This window comes from Carettochelys insculpta, chromosome 3 (genome assembly GCF_033958435.1).
Source record: "Carettochelys insculpta isolate YL-2023 chromosome 3, ASM3395843v1, whole genome shotgun sequence".
Lineage (NCBI taxonomy): Eukaryota > Metazoa > Chordata > Testudines > Carettochelyidae > Carettochelys > Carettochelys insculpta.
In genome coordinates, this window is record NC_134139.1 from 17,001,124 (window position 1) to 17,023,151 (window position 22,028).

Below are 22,028 nucleotides of genomic sequence, written 5' to 3' on the forward strand. Positions count from 1 at the left end.
ATGCAAGCATGACCCCAGCACAGCCTTGTTGACACGTGGTACGGTGGGACAGGGGCCGGCGCTGGGCAGCGCAGAAAAAAACAGCACACGTACAGACAGTTGTGAACTCTGTTCAAAGGCTGTATGAATGGGTAGATGCGTGCACCCCGCTAACAGCATAGAAAGAAAGAAGCCATTTCTCAAGCTGCTATAAAGTAACATGAGCTCACAGCTAAAGGCTCGCTGCTCCCACTTGGAAAATCAGGCTCTTCCTGTTACTGGAGAGCAATGACCAGAGCGTAGCAGTGAGAGGGGCATTGTGGGTTACATATGGAACACCTCTGGAGGCTAATAAATTTGCTTTTAAGACATGGCTCTTCCACATTGGCCTTTAATCGAACTTCCGAATTTGAGTTTGACGCTACACCCATCAGGTAACTGCGATTTTGTAATCTCGAGATTAGTGCACCCTAAATTGAGCTAATGGTCTTTACAGTGAAGACAGTCACATGGTAAAATTGAGCTAGCTGCCTTAAATTCGAATTTCTCTCACAGTATAGACACAACCTAATTGTAATAGTAGTCCTCATCCTTCAATAATGTTTATAGTAGGGTTTTCAAGTATTGCACAAGTGAAGTAATCTTGATGTTAATTAATAAGGGAAGATGAAGATGTTTGTTTATATGCTAATGAAATATAATGTTTTACACTAGGGCAAGATTGGTATGGTTATTTTTCTGAATTTAAATTAGCTAGACAGAGCACTGAAGGCTTCACAGATTCGTCCAGATGTCTGCAGTGGCAACTGGAAGTATACACTATTTTGCACATGATCACCGGAATTACCAACTTTCATATGGAGCAGTTTAGAAAATCTTCAGATAAATTATTAGTCCATTACAAGGGGCTAGAATTTCAGAACTCCACAAATGCAAAAAGAGTGGACACCATCCAAATACAAAGTTACTTGGTAAAACTATGCTCTGTGGTTTCACACGAGTTACTGGGTTAAGCTTTCCTGGGAGAGTACAAAGCTCTCTTTGATGATTAAGTTAATGCAAAAAAGATCACCTGGCCTGAAAGGGTTAAAATCACAGTGTGGGTCTTAGAGAACAACAAGAAGTCTCGTGGCACCTTATAGACTTATAGGCTATGTCTACACATGCACGTTACATCGAAATAGCTTATTTCGATGTAGCGACATCAAAATAAGCTATTTCGATGAATAGCGTCCACACGTCCTCCAGGGCTGGCAACGTCGACGTTGAACGTCGACGTTGGGCAGCACCACATCGAAATAGGCACTGCGAGGGAACGTCTACATGCCAAAGTAGCACACATTGAAATAAGGGTGCCAGGAACAGCTGCAGATAGGGTCATAGGGTGGACTCAACAGCAAGCCGCTCCCTTAAAGGGCCCCTCCCAGACACACTTGCACTAAACAGCACAAGATCCACAGAGCCGACAACTAGTTGCAGACCCTGTGCATGCAGCATGGATCCCCAGCTGCCGCAGCAGCAGCCAGAAGCCCTGGGCTAAGGGCTGCTGCACATGGTGACCATAGAGCCCCGCAGGGGCTGGAGAGAGAGTGTCTCTCAACCCCTCAGCTGATGGCCGCCATGGAGGACCCCGCTATTTCGATGTTGTGGGACGCGGATCGTCTACACGTTCCCTACGTCGACGTTGAACGTCGAAGTAGGGCGCTATTCCCATCCCCTCATGGGGTTAGCGACTTCGACGTCTTGCCGCCTAATGTCGAAGTTAACTTCGAAATAGCGCCCAACACGTGTAGCCATGACGGGCGCTATTTCGAAGTTGGGGCCGCTACTTCGAAGTAGCGTGCACGTGTAGACGCGGCTATAGTGTGGGACTTAGTATCTGGTGGTAGAAAGAAAAATCAGACATTTACAAAGGCCATGAATTTAGATCTTTACAGCAAATCAAAAGCACAAGTTACTGTGATGAGACAGACTACCAGATCAAATATGTACTACCACCCTGAAACTCTATTCTTTTTGTATAGATTGACTAATTTTAACACATCATATACAAAAAACAAAAGCAAAAAACCCTGTAATAGCCATAGTTCCCTTTTTTACAAATATTTAGATCCAAGCGCAGCGAAAGTCTTATTATAGACCCTGATTAAGCAAGGTACTTATGCACAAACATAACTTCAAGAAGGTATGCAGTCTCAGAAACTACAATTCCATCTTTAATTGTTATATACAGAAATTGCTGATGGCAGGTTCCCAGTAGTGTGTCCCAACACAGCACATTGGCTACAACACAGTGAATTAATGATAGTTTGCAGCTTTCAGTGATGAAAGCCTGTTTTTCGATCACACGCCTCTTATGTATTTTTATATAATTTATATGTGTACTAAATATTACTTAACAGATCCCTAAAAATTGCAGATCTCAGCAATGAAGACTGACTAATCAGAGCAGTATTTCACCTTGTTCATGGGGCAAGCAGAGAGAAAGCCACAATCAACAATGAAGCAATTGAGGACTCTTATAGTCTGATGTTCAACTGACTATGTAGGGGAAAAACACTGTCGTTTGTGTAGAAGAGATTTTATGGAAATATATGAATATGAATGAATTTTAAAATGTGATAACTTTCAAGCTGTGGAGGTCACCATCTTGTCATTTGGATGTTTGACTGCTTTTGGGTGGTGTGCTTCCAAGCAACCGACTTGGGAAAAAGAGGTGAGAAACAACTCTGCCTAATTGATTTAGGAACAGTGCTGAGGGAAAAAGTCCAATTAAGTTTACTAGCTGGTAATTAGCAGGAAGGCCTCTGGGTCCCTGCACAGAGCGTCTGTTTGCCTTAATCAGAAAATAAACGTGCTCAAGACAGGAAGGGGTGAGCAGGGCTTTCTGGAAGGCTGTTGTGAGTAGACCCCACCAGGGAGGAGTGAAGAAAAGCCAGGTATCCGTGGGCAGAGTGGCTTCTGTCTGACAGGTAACAAGGTAATTTAACATGCCTCAAAACATCAAACAACTGCTTTAATTAGCTTTCTGTCTGGTGCTTGACAATGGCTAAGCCCAGCTGGACACCGGGGGGGCTGCATTATCACATAATAATGGCAATCTACAAACATTTTTCTTTAACAGTGTTTTTGGATAACAGTGACAATCTGGTTAGCTCTTTTCGATCAATACAAAAATGGCTAAATCTGGTATTTTGCTTCTTGCTGAAGCTAAATGGTAACAGTTTACTAATTTGTAGCTAGACCTTCAAGACTGTCTTCTCTGAATCACTTTCCGCGTAGTCTTTTGCTTTCAGAAACTATTTCCTCAATTAAACTGAGGTTTTCAGTATTTTTAATCCATAATTTTTTCTCCATAGAGGGATATTTGAATATCATTGAGGAAAACATATATAACTGACAAACTTGTTAAAAAACTCCGAGCTAGAACCACAAACATTAGGGCCATGGCTACATTTGCTCCCCACTTTCGAAAGGAGGATGCTAATGAGCCACTTCGGCGGATTCTAATGAGCCGCTGCCATGCATATGCGGCGCCTCATTGGCATAATGGCAGCCGCGCGTGTTTCGAAAGAGCCACTTTCAAAACACACACCACCGGTGTAGACAGGGGCCTTTCGAAAGGATCCCCAGACTTCAAAAGCCTCTTCTTCCCATTTGGTTTTGGGAATAAGGGGCTTTCGAAATCTGAGGGGTCCTTTCGAAAGGCCCCCGTCTACAGCTGCGGCGTGTCTTTCGAAAGCGGCACTTTTGAAACGCGCGCGGCCGCCATTATGCTAAGGAGGAGCCGCATATGCATGGCAGCGCCTCATTAGAATCTGCCGAAGTGGCTCATTAGCATCCCCCTTTCGAAAGGGGGGTGCTAGTGTAGCCACAGCCTAGGTGTTTAACTGACTCTCATGGGGCCTTTTGTCCAACATTCAGATGCCACTGACATTTTCAAAACCTCCACTCTGCTGCCTCCTAATGCCGTGGGTTTCTCTATTTCTGCCAGTAGGGGGTGCACAAAGCCGTGCCACCTCACAGTACTTCTGGGAGACTTAGCTCATGCCTTACCCATGAGAACCTTGTCAGAATAGATCTTCCCCTGCCTATCTCATCTACAGGTCCCAATCCCGTACATGTTCACAGAGCATACCTACAACCTTGGGCCTCACACAAAAGACAGCCTGGAAGGTACGAGCATCCACCTACATGTCAACTTGAGGCAGAAATGCCTAATAGCCCAGTGATTGGGCCACGCATCTGAGACGATGGTTCAAGTAGCTGCTCCAAATCAAGCAGAGCCGGGATCTGGACCTAGGTCTCCCACATCCTAAATGAGTGTCTGTCTCTCACTCTTGATTTTCTTTGAAAGGGCACAGGCTACTTTAATAGTTGACGTGGCCTAGGTCCTACCTCCAAGATATAGCTCTCAGCTGGGGGTCCCAAGCTGATTTGTCCTGTCAGGCAGATAGCCAAGACCCAGATCAGTAGGCATTAGGCCTTTTGTGGATCTAGTCCCTAAGCCCCAGCCCCTTCTTCTGCCTTTCACTCCTGGCCAGCTTGTCAGGTGCAGAAGATGCCTTTCTTAGCATGTGATTCTCTCCATTCCCTGTAAAGAGAGTGAGGGTGCCTAAGTCAGGGCTCAGAATTCCTTTTGGCAGAAGGGTGCCTAGGGCCAGGTCTACACTAGACCTTAAAGTTGATCATAGATATGTAATTCCAGCTATGGCATTACGATGAATCCATGGTTGACGTTTGGCTGTTCTCATTGAGGGAGGTCGACAGGAGAGTTTCTCCCACTGATCTTCCTTACTCCTTGCGCGATTAGGAGTACAGGGGTCGACTGTCAATCCCTGATAGTTCAATTTTGTGCATCCCCACTAGGCACATGAAATAGAATCCCAGAAGATTGAACCTGACCAGGCTGATGTGCCGGGTGGCGTAGATGTACCCTTGGAGTTAGGCACTGCGATGCCTGCGTCCCTGAAATGCCTGTGACCTCCCACTGCCATGGGAGTCAGCTGCAGTTGGTTGTGATCTCACTGGGGATTTATATGATAGTAAAAATGTACATACACGGCCTACATTAGCACCTTCACCTTGCTGGACAAGCAGTGGGGCAAACTGCTGGAGTTCCCCAGCAGTGCTACATCTGACATGGCTGTCGCGTCTCTGTATACAAAGTATTGAAGAAGGGGTCAGGAGACAAACTTGATTTTCCTCTCACTAACCCTGGCTTTATGCTCTCTTGACTTGAATGGTGTCAATCCTGATTCTCCCAGAGGTGACAGGTAAATTAGATCTATACAGGGCTGTATTCTTGCATTAACCAGTGACTTGTTGCATAAGTTTGGAAAGTCATTTAGATGCTCCATGCCTCAGTTTCTCCAACTGTGACCTCCACATGGATAATACCATTTGTCTTTTTACAGAACTCTTGGGCTCTACAGATGAAAAGTGCTATACATGCTAGATATTATTAGTATTATTACTACTTCTATCTTGTTTTACAAATCTGAGTATATTAATTTACAGGCTATCCTGCCCTAAATTATACAAACACTTGCCTCTCATGAAGAGCTTGAGTAAAGGAAATGGAGTAACACACACGGTGGAATCAGATAAAACAGATTCATGGCAGATATTATCACACCACTCTGCCTGCCACAGCCCACAGGTGGGATGTACAATTTAACAAATACCCATCAGGATGAAGGGAGATACAAATACATGCACACACGCACACACAGCATGCATACAGGAAACAAAATACCTATAGTGTACATAATCAGTCTATAAAAATGGTTACATCCTCTTCAGTCATGCTGTTCTTCAAGATGTGTTGCACATGTCCATTCCCTGGTGGTTGCGTGTGCATCAATACACCAAAGCTTGAGAATTTTTTTCCCCATAGTAGTAACTGTTGAGGCACTGCATGTACCTGCTCTACACCTCTGCTGCTAGCTGAGGGGACCACCCTTTCAGTTTCTTCACACTGGAAGTGAGCATATGCAGTGAGTCCAAAGCAGAGAGCAAGGAAGGCAGGCCATGGAACAGACGTGCGCAGCACATCTCAAGGAACAGCAGTTACCAACAGGTATGTGACTGTGTGTATTCTGTGAGCTCTTGCACTCATCCATTCACTTCAGGCAACACACAAACAGTCGCAGGTGGAGGAGGGCACTGGAGCGGACCTAAGCAAGCACTACAACACCATTCTCCCAAATCTAGCATCATCTCTTGAAGTCTGGGAGAAAGCACAATCAACAGTGAGGATATGAACCATGCCAGCGCCTTGCAAACGTCACTGATGCAACGCTGACCTCCCCCACAAAAAAAGCAGCTGGCAGGGCTTGTGTTCTTGTACTAAAACTCACAGAGGTAGTAGAACTCTAACAATATTGAGCATTGATGTATAGAGGAGGAGATTGGCAAAGAAGAGACAACTGACCATAGAGGCATTCTAAACCAGCTAGTCCTACTCTAGCAAAAGCTAATGCCCAATGAATGTTCAAAGTCTGAAGTTTTTCCTTGTCTCAGTGAGAGAAAGTTTTTGGCAAAAGAGCTCATAAGTATATAAGCTGATTTAGATGGAAATCCAAATTGTCTTTACCTTTATCAAACACTGTCTTAGGAGAGTTAGCCATCAAAGCCTGAACTTCTGCTATCCTCCTGCCTGACTGCATCTTTCCTTGAAGAGATGAGAAAATGAACTTGCAGCTGGGGCGGGTGGGGTGTGTGTATTAAAACCACAAAACACAAACTTAGGTCTCAAGATAGTGTTGAGTCCCTAAGTTGGACAAGTCAGCCCAAACCTTTCATGACCCTGACAGTCATAGAGTTGAAAAAAAGTAGTTCTTCCTGTTACAGAAGGATGGAATCTGGAGAGAGCTGCCCGATGAATCCTCAGGGAGCGGACAGAAAGTCTTCTTTCCTTTCGATGAAGCAGGTCATCCAAAATCAAGCGAGTGGGACCCTGTGAACAGTGGGTATCTTTCTGCTGGGATCACTGACAACCAGTGTTCCCTGTAAGCTGAGCGCTTAGGCGGCTCCCCAGGACGGACTCAGGTGCCGCTCAGCTAATTCGTAGAATGCCCACAGCCATCCACAATGGGAAGCCTGTGTTTCTGTTGGCAGTGCACATCTGCACATGCCTTAGTGCACACAACAAAATTTCTTCCACCCATGCCTGAGGTTTTCTGATACTTAAAAGAACTTTTAGCATTCCAAGGGAATAGACAGATTCTTGGGGAGTTAACCCCAGTCATCCAAACAGTCTGGTGTCAGCCACGAAGGCTGGGATGCAGAGTCTGGCCATGGCCTCCAAAACTATGTCCAAAACCTGAGGGAGAAGTATGGTACGGAAAGGCTCATCAGGTATGAAAATGAATGCTGATGGGGTCCGTTTGGGGCTATCAAAATTAGGATGGAATGATCATGAATGGGCTTGCTCAAAACTCTCAACACCCTAGGGATGGGAGGAAAAATGTAAAGATGTTTCCTCTTCCAGGACAGAAGGAAGGCATCTGGCACAGACTCTGGACTGTCACCTGCTGTTCCATTGGGTGGTGAATATGTCTATTTCTAGCATGTCCCAAAACTGAATAATAGACTTTGCTTTGTCAGGTCCTAGGGACCAGTCACATCTTTGCTGAATGATCTGGGCTAACTGTACAAGCATGAGGAGGGTGTGTGAGCCACCCCAGTGGTACTAGTGTAGGAAGAAGTTCTTTGTTTTCAGTGCAAATCCATGCCAGGTGGAGAGGACATGTGCAAGCATTCAGAAAAGAGTATAGTTTTGTATTTCTGACGTAAATAACTTTTAAAAAGAAAACTATTGTTGCTACAGTTACAGCTCGAAGCCCGTCACAAGCCAGGCTTCCACTACATTAATCCCTGTATGAGGGAACATCAGATTGATTTGGAATATAAGCCACTTTGAGACTAAAGTGGGCAACGTACTTCAAAGTGAGAGAAGCTGGTGAAGACGTGTTACCTAGACCAGTGGTTGCCAACCTTTTCAGGAACATGGCACACTTCAATGAGACGAACAATTCCATGGCACATCCAGCTTTTTCAGCTGAATCGATTGCATGTAAACGTCCCATTGACTTATGTTTACAGTGTTACTCAAGAGGTTTGCAACACAGTAGTGCATACAACAAGCTAAACAAGGATCAGATGTATTTATGTTTCAAATCCACCACAGAATACACTGTCTTAGACCGCGAACACAGACACATTTTTCAAAATTTGCTCAACGCCCTGGTAGGGATGTTGAGTAAACAAGCAACCACCGGAATTTTCAGCAGCTATTAGTTACTCCCGAGTGAGGAAGGTGGCTCGAAAAAACAGGCTCCCCTCCCTGCTAACTATGTCCCAGCTCCAACAGGCTCCTGTTCTTCCTTCCTCCCCCTTGCCACAGCAGGGAATGGAAGTGGGTTCTCTGCCAGCTTACTTAGGCTGGGAAGCAGCATTTCAGCTGGCTCCCAGTGCACCAGGGTCCTGCAGGCTTGGAATTTCCCCCCACAGTGGCTCTGTAAAGGCAGGGGAAGGGAACTGACCAACCCCACACCATCTACAGTGAGGGAAAGCTGACGAATCCTCAGCCAGCTGGCACTCAGGCAGTCTTGCTGCTTGAGCCCCAGCTAGCATGGGGTCCTCAATTTCCCCTCCACTCCTTGCGGTGGCTCTGAAAAGAGCTGCAGTGAGGGGCAATTGATGAAATTTCACGGCACACTTAGACCATTCTCACACCACACTGGTTGAAAACCACTCACCTAGACGTCCTCATGTACCGCACGGTCAGAGTGACTTACCAAGTTTAAAATGAAGTACTCCTAAAGGTCCTCTATCAAATCGAATTAACAGAAGGTCATGAATATCCGTGCTGTTGTCCCTGTCAGGTGCAGTGTGAGGAGCTGCCCATTGTATCTGGATGAGGCTGCTGGACACATCAAACCGTTTACTGAATTGCAAAGTTGCTTCAGGTGAGCAGTCTTCTCCCAAAAGCTGCATTTTAACTGGGGACAGTGCCATGTCAAAAAGCTGAAGCTCCCCTTGAGAGCTGCCAACCAGAAATATAGCTCCACTGGGGTGGCAGGTTATTAAAGACGGTGATACTTCTGCCTGGGCTAACAGAGTCACTCTCTGGTGGGATTCATACAGAATGATTGAAGAATCTTCACAGCCCAGGACCAGCTTGTCTTCTGCAACATTCCAGCAACAACTGATGGCCTTTGATCTTAGTGGTATTCTGGTGATGGCCATGCACTGAAGTTTATTCCTCACCCACTCATAGACGCAGCTGTCAGCCATGGGTTCTTTGTCTGTGCTGACAGAGTGCTCCACAGTGTGAACCTGATAAGGCTGATCAGTGCTAAAGCTAACATCAAGTGGATCCCCTTCTGTATGGATATAACTCAGAACCTGAAAAAAAAAAAGCCAGGGCATTTTGACAGTCATTTATAACAATTCATTCCTATTTTTACAGTTTTCAAAATAAATGCTCCATACAATTTCTGCAGAACAAAGCCATCAATTACATTTAATGCAATGCTAACCATTTAGAAGCTAAAACCCATACAGCTAAAACCCATTCTCACAGATCAATAACTAAACACATGATCATATTTGACAAATAGGTTTTTAATTTCTTTATTTAGTAATCTCTCTGTCAAAAATATAACACAACACTTTAAACATTATTTGTTTTCACAGGGTAGGTCTACACAGCAAAGTTATTTTGAAGTAACTATCCTAGTGTCTACAGAACACAACCACTATTTTGAAATAATCTCAAAATAGCAGTTGACTTGTTTCAAAATTGGTAAACCTCATTGCAGCTATGTCTACTCTAGAGCACTACTTTGATGATTAGCTTCTAGAAACATGCCAGTGCTGGTGCTGTCGGTGTGCAACATCGAAAGAGCAACGCAGCTCTGTGTACATTCTTTGCCAAAGAAAACAAGAAACAGAGCAGACATCAAAAAGCTCAATACACATAAGCCTGTCAGTGAACACGTCAATGGAGTGGGCCATTCTGGTAAAGACCTGAGGATCTGTGCCCTGCAACACAGAGAATTTAACAACAGATTAGAGCATGAGACTTCTGAGTTAGAGTACATAGTCAAATTTGATACATTAACACATGGTATGAACAGAGACATCAACTACTTCATGCATTACAAGGACTTTTTCCATTCCTTTGATGCTCGTAATTATCTCAGATAGGACAATTAACATCCCTCCACCTCTCACCCCCTTCCTTCTATCCTATTTGGTTTGTCAGTTTTTATTGCAATTTTTTTTCTGTCAGCCTGTATTGGAAATGAAATTGATCTGAAGAAGTGGGTCTGTCCCATGAAAGCTCATAACTGAATAAATCATTTTGTTAGTCTTTAAAGTGCTACATTTCTGCTGCTTTGTTGTGTAGATGCTGTATTTCAAAATAGCTAAGTGCAATTTCTAAATGAATGTTGGGTGTAGCAGCATTACTCCAAAATTAGCTCTTCCAGAACAGCTTATTTCAAAATAAGACTGCTCTGTAGGCATACCTACAGAGACCTTAGGAGGTTAGCAGAACACAAGACATAAGAGAAAAAAGCCTGCCTACTGGTCTTATTCAAAAAAGAAAACAAGAAGAGAAGCTGCTTACTCACTGTATAGAATTACTGCTTATTCACTTTTAAAAAACCAACTAAAAAAAAACCCACAGAGTGTATTCAGGTCAAAATGCTTGTGATTGCTTGTTCTGGGATGTGGTAAGAGCAAATGGTGCCTGGGCACTGGTGGTTGTACAGTGGTGGTAGAAACACTATTTATCAAAACCCTGTGATATTTGATGCGAGACGAGGAGAAGTTTACGAATGACACCTAGCTGATTTAGATTCAGAGTAACTGTATGAAAACAAAGAAGGGGGATGAGCTGTAAAATTGCAAGCTGAATAAACTGGAGGCAGAGCACAAAAACAGGCTGATACAAAGACAACAGATGGACAATTGTAAGGACTTGTGGTATGGGAAGTCAGGAAGTGCAAGAAAGGGATGGAGAGCTTAGTGGTGTCCAGCAGCTACTGGGTGTGTTACAAATAATGGTATTGTACAGTATTTAAGCAGAGAAGCTCTGGGAAAAAATAGGCAGTAGATAACTACAGGTTAAACCTCTCTATCTGGCACACTTGGAACCTGACTGGTGCCAGACAAGAGAATTTGCTGAACCACCCGAGGTCAATATTGTCTAGCACTTTTACCAACACTTCCACTGCTTACTGGGCTCATAGAAGACCATTGGGGCAACTTACAGCCAAATAACAGCACAGAACACTGAAAGCCAGAACTGGTAGATGGAAACAAACTTTAGGAGACACTGGGAAACTTGCCACACCCGTGGTAAGTGGTCATTCAGCTAAATAAAATCATGCCGGATTATGGATGTCACCAGATGAGGGACTTCCAGACTAGAGAGGTTCAACCTGTATTTACTTTATAAATAGTGATTTCTCATAAAGACAGAAAACCAACAGGTGAGCGTAAGCGTGCACCACAGAGACAGAGTGGGCTGAGCTTGTTTGTAATTTTTCATGTTAAAATAAACAATAATTGGACAACTCCACCAAACTCTGCCCTCAGTTATACCCATGCAACCTTTTAGGCTATATTTGAATACTGCTGATCGTCCAAAAATTTTGGAGGCCCTGAAGGCAGAAGGGTCAGCAAAACTTATTCTGAGGTCAGGCAGCATGCAAGTAGCAGTTAAAGAGAAGGATAATAAACTTGGTTATCTGATTCAGCAGATCATAAGCCTGGAGGGGACTAAAAATAATGGGACAATGTGTTTCAGTCAAAACTCAAAATACAGAAATATAAGAAGTTAAAACCTAACTCAAAGTAGTTTTTCATTTTGACTATGCTGAGGTTATATGAGTCGATAACCCAGTGCAGAATTTAGCCTCTTGGTTGAGACAAAAAAAATACATATATTCATTCTGAAATGCCAATGATATACTTAAGTGAGGACTGGTGAATTTATAAACAGAGTATTTAGGATGTCTATGTAGCTGGCCAGTCTGGTTAGAAAGTTTTGTTCTGGCAGGTTATTCAAAGGAAACTAATTTTGAGAAACTGAGCACTAAAACAGAAATGGATTAACTCAACAATATGGGAGCAAATTGGTTGGCTGATAATACAAAAATCACTAACCTAGTTTTAAATTACCAATGCAGAAGGAACAGAATAGAGAAGATGGTCTAGATATGAAGCAAGTATATATCTAGTAGTTGGTACACTTGATTTTGATTTCTGTCTATTTCAGCTGAGTCACCTGGATTAGCTCCAGTGTAACAGATCTGAAATTGACCCATGAGAATGTAGTGACAAAGAGAAGCCAAGGGAAACAAAGTTAAAGACAAGCAATATACAGATACTGGGATATATTCTGCAGAAGTTACATGACAATGAGTATAAATAGAATATTATTGGCATATATGGGGCAATTTTATTAGTTTATACTAGGTCAGTTATATGCAATACAACAATTGTGTTTACCAAATGGACAGAGAAAATAAAACAGGAGCTGTGAGTTTTAATATTATGTTTGCAAAGAGAAGTATTCTATAAATATTTTGATTTGAAACACCACCCCAGATGTTTTGGAGAGAAGATCAGTAAAGGTTAATGAAGTGATTTTGGATGTTGCTACAGAAAAACTAGATAATGTTTTTATTAAAATCCTGTAAATGTGTCGGAAATAGCCTGCAACAAAAGTAGTAAATATTTGAGAAACAGTCAGAGAAACTCAATACAAATTGATTCTGGTTACTTCCATACTGGGTAAAAAGGCAAGATTGGCAAGTGTGATTAAGCATGGACCTTCTCAAATATATTACTGCAAGGGGAGACAGAGGGAGTACAGTGGATGCTATATGCTTAGATTTTCAAAATACATTTGATGAGAATTCATGTCTGTGATGCAACAGAAATCATGTTTGACATAAATTGGAGCAAAGGAAATACAAGAACTCTAAAACTGTGTCTAAGGAATTCTCTTCTGTCCGACTCTGTGAGCAGGGGCCGGAACAGCCTAATTAGCACTCAGTAGGTCCTTAGAAAGCAAGAGATATTTGCTCCTAGGCATCCAGGGGCTATGAGCAAGGAAGAGGGCTGGAGCGTTCTGTGATACCACATGCAAAATGGATAGTTTATCACTTCATGCCTTCCCAAGTTCAAAGGGGTCTTTTGAACCGACACATTCAAAAGGGTCAGGAGATGGAAAAACAACATCTTTCAAGCTTCCATTCATTATTAAGAGGGCTCAGTCCTACTCCCATTCCAGTCGATTGGAAAAACTCCCTTGATTTTAATGATGCCAGATCAAACCTTACATGGCACATAAGGTGGAACATGGGTCATGCAGTTTGTTGTATATGTTGTATTTCATTAGGTAATAATGAATGCTTATATCTATATGTCAAAGTGACCTGAATGATACAGGTCAGCTCTGGTGGGCACAGCTTCACTAATACAGAGGGGGCATGAGTGGACCCAGTACAGTGGACAAAATTACTGGTACTTGTGAGTTGCTGTGTTGCTCCCTCTTTGCCTTTACATTACTTCCACATTGATGTGAACAAAAGTTTGCTTGTGTGAGGGTTTGTGGAAAAGATACATTTGCCTTCAGATTATCAGGGTGAAGGCTCTGAGGTTTTCTTTTTTTCCCCCCAGAATGGCTTCCCCCAGTAACTGCATATGAATGTGAGCAATATCACATTATACCAGGGGTCAGCAACGTTTCCGAGGCGGAGTACCGAAATTTGACCCTTTGACATCTACGTACGGTCCGAGCACCAGTGATACTTTTTAAAGTCACTAATAGTCCTATTTACAACAGCTAATTAACAAATAAATTAAGGGGAAGAGCTTTACCGTTTCGGTGGTGGTTGGTAGCATTTGCTGGTCTTCTGTCAATCCACAGGCAGCCTGGCTTTGGGCAAGTTTCCAGCTGCATGGAGAAGGAGGGGCGGGGCTGAGCTGCTTCCTTGCATGCTGATGAAAATTGGCTCACGTGGTGCTCTTGGCACCAGTGCAGGGGGTTGCTGACCCCTCCAAACAATGAAAATGGTTTATTCCAAGGCACCAGTCTTGCTCTGAGACTTTCAGGGACATTTATGAAAAAGAAATTAAGAAGGGATGCTTGGAGCCACAGCAAGTGCCCAAGGTGCAAAGTCAGCTGCAGATGGGGGCTCTGGAGAAGTGCCTGGAAAGCTTGTGGCACATGTTAGACGGACTTCTGTGGGCATGAGTGTAAAACCAGTGACACCAGCTGAAGAAGCATGTAGTAACATGAACAGCCATGGCCAGGTCTGACAATGACAGGGGCTGGATTCTCACTCCTTCGCAAGCAATTCTACAACTATTTCATCTGAACTTGTTTTACAGATTTGGCTTCCTTTGTCAGCAGAGTTTGAGATGCTGGATTCACTGCCCAAGTCACAGGATGGATGTTGTTCTCTATGCACATCACATGGACCCTGTGGACCACGTCAATGTGCTCTGGATATCTAGAGCGCACCAGCAGGATCCACACAGCACTGCTAGGGCACAGCAGGCAGCCCCGTGGCTTTGGAGATGAATTCGGTGCCCCAGGCTATTCAAAACACATGCAGCTTGCCACTTATCAGACAGACCCTCACTGGGCAGCTTCCACAGGAAGGGGCACCATCACAAGTTTCTCTCAGGTATGCCAGGGGAGATGGCAGAGGTCATGGAGTGCTAGAATGGAGCGGCTGGCTAGAGCTCTGTGGGGATACAAATGTTTACTGTGATTGCCAATATCTGTGGCTAAACATCAAGATCTGCAGCTCTGCAGGGCTCTGCTTCAGAGATGCTGTGGCCAACATAAAGGAGGGTTGTCCGTTGAACCTGGGAGCTGTGCTGGCAGGTGGCAGGGCTGGAGGAGGGACACTCATGCTGTCAGCATGGGGCACTGCCTCCTGCATGTGACAGGGCCATGCTCGTCTCCATCCATCATCATCATCAACTGTGGGCTCAGTGCCCGTTGGTGTCTGATGCCTCTCTCACTATTTCCCTCCATTGTTCCCTGTCCAGTGTGTAGTGGCTTAGTTTCTGTAGACTAACTGCATCAATCTACTCTGTCATCTACCCAGTCTCTGTGGGGTCTGCCTCTCCTATTCGAACCGGCCATTACGCTGAATAGCAGGGTCTTGATTTTTCATTCATCGTTCATTCTGCAAATATGTCCAAATAGTTGTAGCTTCTGTTTTATAACCTTCTGTAGCAGGTTCTCATTCAGCTGTATCTTTCTATATAATTCCTCATTGGTGACCTTCTGCATTCATCCTATTCTCAGAATCTTTCTATAACAACTCCTTTTGAACATCAATATTCTTCTTTTCGAATCTTTTGTTGTCACCCATGTCTCGCATCCGTACAACATGCTGCTGAATACAAACGTTTTCAAGATGCTCAGCTTCGTTCTTAAGCTAATTACTTTGCTTTTCCAGATCTTATCCATCACATTCAAACTTACTCTTGCTTTCACTATTCTAGTTGCTATTTCCTTCTTACAGTCTAGATCATACGTTATGTTGCTCCCCAGATATGTGAACTTCTCTACATTTTCTAGTTCAATACCATTGATACTGATCTTCCTTCCTATTTCCGTATTTCCAAATACTACTGTTTTTGATTTGTTCATGTTAATAATCAGACCATACTGCTTCCTTTCTTCATTTTGCACCTGCACCATTCTTGCTAGCTTCTCTTCATCTTCATCAATTATAACTATATCATCTGCAAACCTCAAGTTGTTAATTCTTTTCCCATGCAGATATCCTTTCTACCTCTTCCTTGATCTTGTCCAACGCTCTCTCCATATGCATGATGAAGATACTTGGCAATATTGGATCTCCTTGTCTCATACTTCTACTTGTTCTAAACCAACTTCCCAACTCCCTGCATGTTCTCACCTCTGCCTCTGCATTGTCACTGATATCCTTCAACAATGGTATCAGTCTGCTATCCACTCCGTATGACTCCAACACCGCCCAAATCACTTTCAGATCTATTCTGTCAAATGTCTTTTGAAAATTGTCGAAGCGAGTGCATACGTTCTTGTTATTTCATCAAGCTTTCTCCACTATCAGTCTTAGTGCCAATATCTGCTGTATGGTACTTTTATCTTTTCTGAACCCCGCTTGCTCATCTCCTATATGTTCTTCTATCTGCGATCTTTAGGCTCTCAGTCAGTATCATCATCAGCACCTTGCCAGATGACTTGTTAGGGCAATCATTCTGTAGTTCTTGCACTCCAATGTACTTCCTTTCTTGGGTATTGTCACTAGCATGGATCTTGTCCATTCCTTGGGTGCCTTCCCTTCTTTCCACACTATATTACGTAGTCGGTGTATTTCCTGAATTATGCTTTCTCTATCATATTTGATCATCTCCCCCATGATCTTATCATTTCCAGGGCTCTTGTTGTTCTTTAGTTGTTTCACTGCTTTTTCTACTTCCTCCTTCAAATTATCAGTCTCAGTCTCAATGCTCAGTGGAGATATCTCTTTCAGTTCTTCAGTCTTCCTGAGACACTTGGGTCCAACTGTGCTTTGTATAGATCGATGCAATATCTCGTCCATCACTGCAGTCTTTTCCCTGTTCATGATCACTTCTTCATTCTCATCTTTGATTACCATCTGCTTCAGGTGCCATTTCCTATTAATATTCCTAATAATCTTATACACCTCTCTGGTCTCATATTCACCATAATACCTCTCTATATCTTCACATTGCTCCTCTAACCACTTCTCCGTATCCTTTCTGGCCACTTGCCTTACCTCATTGCATTTCACCCTATATTGATGTTCCGCCATCTCAGAAACATCTCTTCTGATCTCCAATGCTCTCTTCTCTTGAACCAAATACAGTGTCTCCTGAGTAATCCACTTCTTATGGATCTTCTCTTCTTCTGGAACAGTCTGCTCCTTCTATCGCCACAGCTATCCCTGCAACTCTCTTATCTAGGTTTTCTCTGTGGCGATATTTTTAATCTTCTCTCCGAGCGCTGCTCTGTATGCATTCCCTGTTTCTTCTTCACAAGACTCGCCACATCTCTTCTTTTCTTAAACTGTGTCTTACACTTTCTTTTGAGTTTTATCTTGATGTTTACAATCACTAGACTATGGTCCGAGTCTATATCCACTCTTTGGAAAGTTTGGCGCTACTGTACTGATGTTACCCATCTTCTTCTTATCAAAATGATATCTATCATGTTCTAGGACTTCCCGTCATTCAGTCGCCACGTCCACTTCCTACAGTCTTTTTTTTTTTGGAATCTCGTGTTGCAGATCACCTTTTCATGCTCTGTAGCAAACTCTAGTAGTTTCTCACCTCGTTCATTTCTTTCTCCATATCCAAAACTTCCCATGACTCTCTCCCAACCTTCATTACTGTTCCAACCTTCACATTTCAATCTCCTTCAACGATCAACACATCTTTCTTTGGAATCTCCTCCACTGTCTTTGTCAAGTCTTTATAGAATAGCCCACTGTCTTCCTCTGTACTGTCCGACATGGGACTGAGAAGTTAAACAGCTTTGCTTCGAATCTTGCTACCATCATTCTTGCATTCACTGGTTTGTATCCTAATAATGCTCCTCTAGTTGTTTTGCTAACAAGGAATCTGACTCCTGCTTCATGCTTTGTTTCGTTTCCTGACCACATGACTTTTCAACCGCACATCTCCTGATGCTGTCCAATGCATCTCTGCCAGTCCAAGTATATCGCATCGGTATCTCTCCATCTCCTTCCAAAGCCGTTCTAATTTTCCAGTTGCCCACAGTGTTCAGACGTTCCATGTTCCAATTGATAGCATGTGTGTTAGTTGTAATTTTCTTTCGGTAGCCAACTATCTACCCAACCCCAATCGCTTGATTGATGTCATGGACCTTGTTTATCTGGGCGACGTCTGAGCCAGCGTCTTTTGTTGTTTAGTTGTACTGGCATCAGATTTCTTTCACATTGCTGCTTCATGGTCAGCGCATCGACACTCATCTGATCAACCCTCCTTCTTCATCCAGACTTGGGACTGGCATGGAGCTCGTAGAGGCTTCGTGGTGGAGTTTCCTCTCCATTGGCCACCAAAATCCCTGTGAATCTGCGGATCCTGATGCCTATCCATGGACAGCCACATTCACAGACAGACATTTGTAGCCATGCAGGGCTCTGTGACTGGCTGGGCTGACAGATGCATTAGGTGGGATGGGGCTTTGGGAGCTGCTTGCTGAGCTGGGAAGTGGAGATGAGTGAATGGGGTGGATCTGACTGGGGGAACGGGAGGTAGCTGCCTGGTAGTGGTCCAGGCACTGGGATCTGTGCAGAAGGACACAGGCATAGGAGCAACACATAATTTACAGAAAAGAGGGGTAAATCGGGGAAGGAGAAGGGGTAGTACCTTTGTTACACAGATAAACAGATCAAAGTTTGCAGCCTCCATCTTAGGGCTAGCTCTTGGCTGCAGTTTCAGAGTCCATGCAATAAAGTTTGTGACCCCAGTGGGAGATTTCTGAAGGCCATTTTCATGAAGCAGATCCTGTTTAGTTTTGTAACCACTACACCACAAATTGTAGTAAATGTTTGTTAAAATGTGTGGCATTGTAATTTATGTATGTGCTCCCTATTAAAGCAGCTGTCATGCATCAGTGTTGCACATTTCCATTCTTTTTTTCCATGATAGTGCCCTATGTTCTTCATTAGTTAATCAGCAGAATGAGAGGTACTGTATGCTCTTCCCTCTAACATCCGAACTCGAAAATCACAACATTCAAAGTTTAGGAAATAAATCTTTCAATCTTTGAATCTGAAGCTCCTGAGTTACATTAGTTCTCTCTCACTTCGATATTTGAAAGAAAATAATAAACCTCATTAGTAACAGCACACTCCTGCGTGCAAACTTTCAAACACTCAAATAATTGCAGGCTTTTGCCTAGAGTACTAAGAAAGGATAAAGCCCACATACTGGATGAAATAAGAGTTTTAAACTGTAGATTCTAAGCAGAAAATTGGCTTACTAAGCAGATAAAAAAGAAAACAAAGGAAACATAGAAATAAGCTCTCTGTGACAGAATTGCCCGTCTTTAAGATGAGAAAATGTTTGATTTACTTTATGCATGTTAGAAAACTGGTAGTTTAATTTCACACCATGAGACTCCAAACAACAACAAACGCTTTAATTAGAAATGTTGAGAGAAAAGTGTGATGCACTCTAGGGTAAAATGTCCTAGACAACTTAAGGAAAAAAAAAACCACCCTTTTTGAACTCATTTGAAATAAGAACTCAATATTCCAATGACAGACTGCTTATTTGCTGCATTGCTTTTACAGTTTCAAAGACAATCTCATTTACATTTATACTTATTTTCTTTTAAATTTATCACCATCATCTTTGTCCTATATTTATTCATTGACCTTTTAACCCATGCTGGCATCAAAAATTTTATAATCACTGCTTCATGGCTGTGTTAGGCATTTCAGCTATTCAGTCAGATACAATGTACCTTTCGGAATACTGTACTACAATTGTAAGAGAACATCTCACTCATAAAGGGTCAATTATGGTTCTTTCACAAGTTTGAGAGACAATAATTCAAAAGCACTAACTACTAAGGAGAATCTCTTGGGAGAAAGAAACATGACATTCTTTCACGGGAAAATTATTTTTTCCACAGGAATGAACAGTAATTTCAACAGTTCTAAAAAATAGCAACTGTGGTGAAAATAAGCATGATACGACAAATGCAAAGTATGATAGCATCTGATCAATGGCACCATTATCACTTAATTCATATGTGAAGAATAAAGTCTATGTTGTGGTTTTTACCTAGTTTCTCACAAAACATTTCATCCAAGACTGATTTGAGGTTAGCACTTATCTATTCATAAGAAAATAGTTTTAAATCATTTCTTTAAGATACCCTCATCTATTTTTAAAAGCAAAAGAGCAGCACCAGCTCCACAAGAGAACAATTTAAAAAGCGCCTCTGACTACGTACACTATTACCAATAAAAAGAGGAGAACAACTATATTTACATATGGGCTTTTTAAAAAGAAAAGCATCTTTGTATTTCTCTTTTGGGGGCTGATCCTCACCAAATCCTACACAATTTAACACATCCAAACAGATCTTGTATTAAAAACAGTAAAACAATCAAAGATTTTGCTACAGCAAGTTGTTATTAAATACCTTATATAAAAATATTACAGGCTGAACCTCTCTAATTCGGCATTCTCTAGTCTGGCAACATCTATAATCCTGAATGATTTTAGCCACCTGGATGGCCATTGATCATGGGTGTGGCCCAATATAGTTTATTTACAGTCACAAGTCCTGGCTCTCAGTGTTCTATGCTGTTATTTAGCTCTAATTGACCCTAAATGTCTTCTAAGAGCCCAGTAAGCAATGGAAGTGTTGGTAATGTACTAGACAATACTGACTTCCCATAGTTTGGCAAATTCTCTCGTCCGGCATTGGTCAGGTCCCAAGGGTGCTGGACTGGAGAGGCTCAATCTGTACATCTTATACTGCATTTTCCAGTAATTTTTCCTTGCAAACTGTCATTCTAGGATTATTTTTGTTGTATACTATGTGACTTAAAATATTTCAAGTACTGCTAAGTTATTATAGGTTTTAATTTGTTCCTATTTCCCCTCATGAAGTATGAATAGGGCCCTACCAAATTCACAGACATAAAAAACTCATCACGGACTATGAAATCTGATGTCCTCCCATGAAATCTGGCCTTGTGTGTGTTTTTACCCTATAGCTGTGTCTACACGTGCACGCTACTTTGAAGTAGCGGCACTAACTTCGAAATAGCGCCCATCGCGGATACACGCGTCGGGCGCTATTTCGAAGTTAACTTCGACGTTAGGCGGCGAGACGTCGAAGTCGCTAACCTCATGAGGGGATCGGAATAGCGCCCTACTTCGACGTTCAACGTCGAAGTAGGGACCGTGTAGACGATCCGCGTCCCGCAACGTCGAAATTGCCGGGTCCTCCATGGCGGCCATCAGCTGGGGGGTTGAGAGATGCTCTCTCTCCAGCCCCTGCGGGGCTCTATGGTCACCGTGGGCAGCAGCCCTTAGCCCAGGGCTTCTGGCTGCTGCTGCGGCAGCTGGGGATCCATGCTGCAGGCACAGGGTCTGCAACCAGTTGTCGGCTCTGTGGATCTTGTGTTGTTTAGTGCAACTGTGTCTGGGAGGGGCCCTTTAAAGGAGCGGCTTGCTGTTGAGTCCGCCCTGTGACCCTGTCTGCAGCTGTGCCTGGCACCCTTATTTCGATGTGTGCTACTTTGGCGTGTAGACGTACCCTCGCAGCGCCTATTTTGATGTGGTGCCGTGCAACGTCGAAGTTGAACATCGATGTTGCCAGCCCTGGAGGATGTGTAGACGTTATTCATCGAAATAGCCTATTTCGATGTTGCTACATCGAAATAAGCTATTTCGATGTTGGCTTCACGTGTAGACGTAGCCTATATTATACAAAATTCCCAGGGGAGACCAGGGTTTCTCAAACTGGATGTCCTGACCCAAAAGGGAGTTACAGAGGGATCACAAGGTTAATTTAAGGGGGTCATGGTATTGACACCCTTACTTCTGTGTTGCCTTCAGAGCTGGGCAAGTGGTAGTTGTAATGTTGGCTGGGTGCCCAGCTCTGAAAGAAGCACCTTGCCAGCAGCTGTGCAGAAGAAAGTGTGGCAGCACCATACCCATGTCGCCTTTACTTCTGTACTGCCGCTTTCAAAGCTGGGTGGCCAGAGAGTGGCAGCTGTTGCCTATTGGCTCAGCTCTGCAGGCAGCAGTGCAGAAGGGTGGCAATACCAGACCATGCCATCCTTATTGCTGCAGCTGGTGTCTCTGCCTTCAGAGCTGAATTCCTGGCCAGCAGCCACTGCTCTCCAACTGCCCAGTTCTGACGGCAATGCTGCTGTGCAGAAATAGGGGCAGCAATCCCCTTCAATTACAGCACCATGAAATTTCAGATTTAAATA

The 22,028-nt window shown here is 43.2% G+C and overlaps 1 protein-coding gene across 4 annotated transcripts in view; it reads right to left on the minus strand.

Annotated features, from left to right (window-relative positions):
• WDPCP (WD repeat containing planar cell polarity effector) overlaps positions 1-22,028 on the minus strand; it is a 235,631-nt gene that overhangs the window by 113,535 nt on the left and 100,068 nt on the right. For all 4 annotated transcript variants that reach the window (XM_074989391.1, XM_074989393.1, XM_074989390.1 and 1 more), the window contains exon 10: positions 8,784-9,393. In XM_074989391.1, coding sequence (XP_074845492.1) covers positions 8,784-9,393 — 610 coding nt within the window. The remainder of the gene's footprint in view (positions 1-8,783; positions 9,394-22,028) is intronic.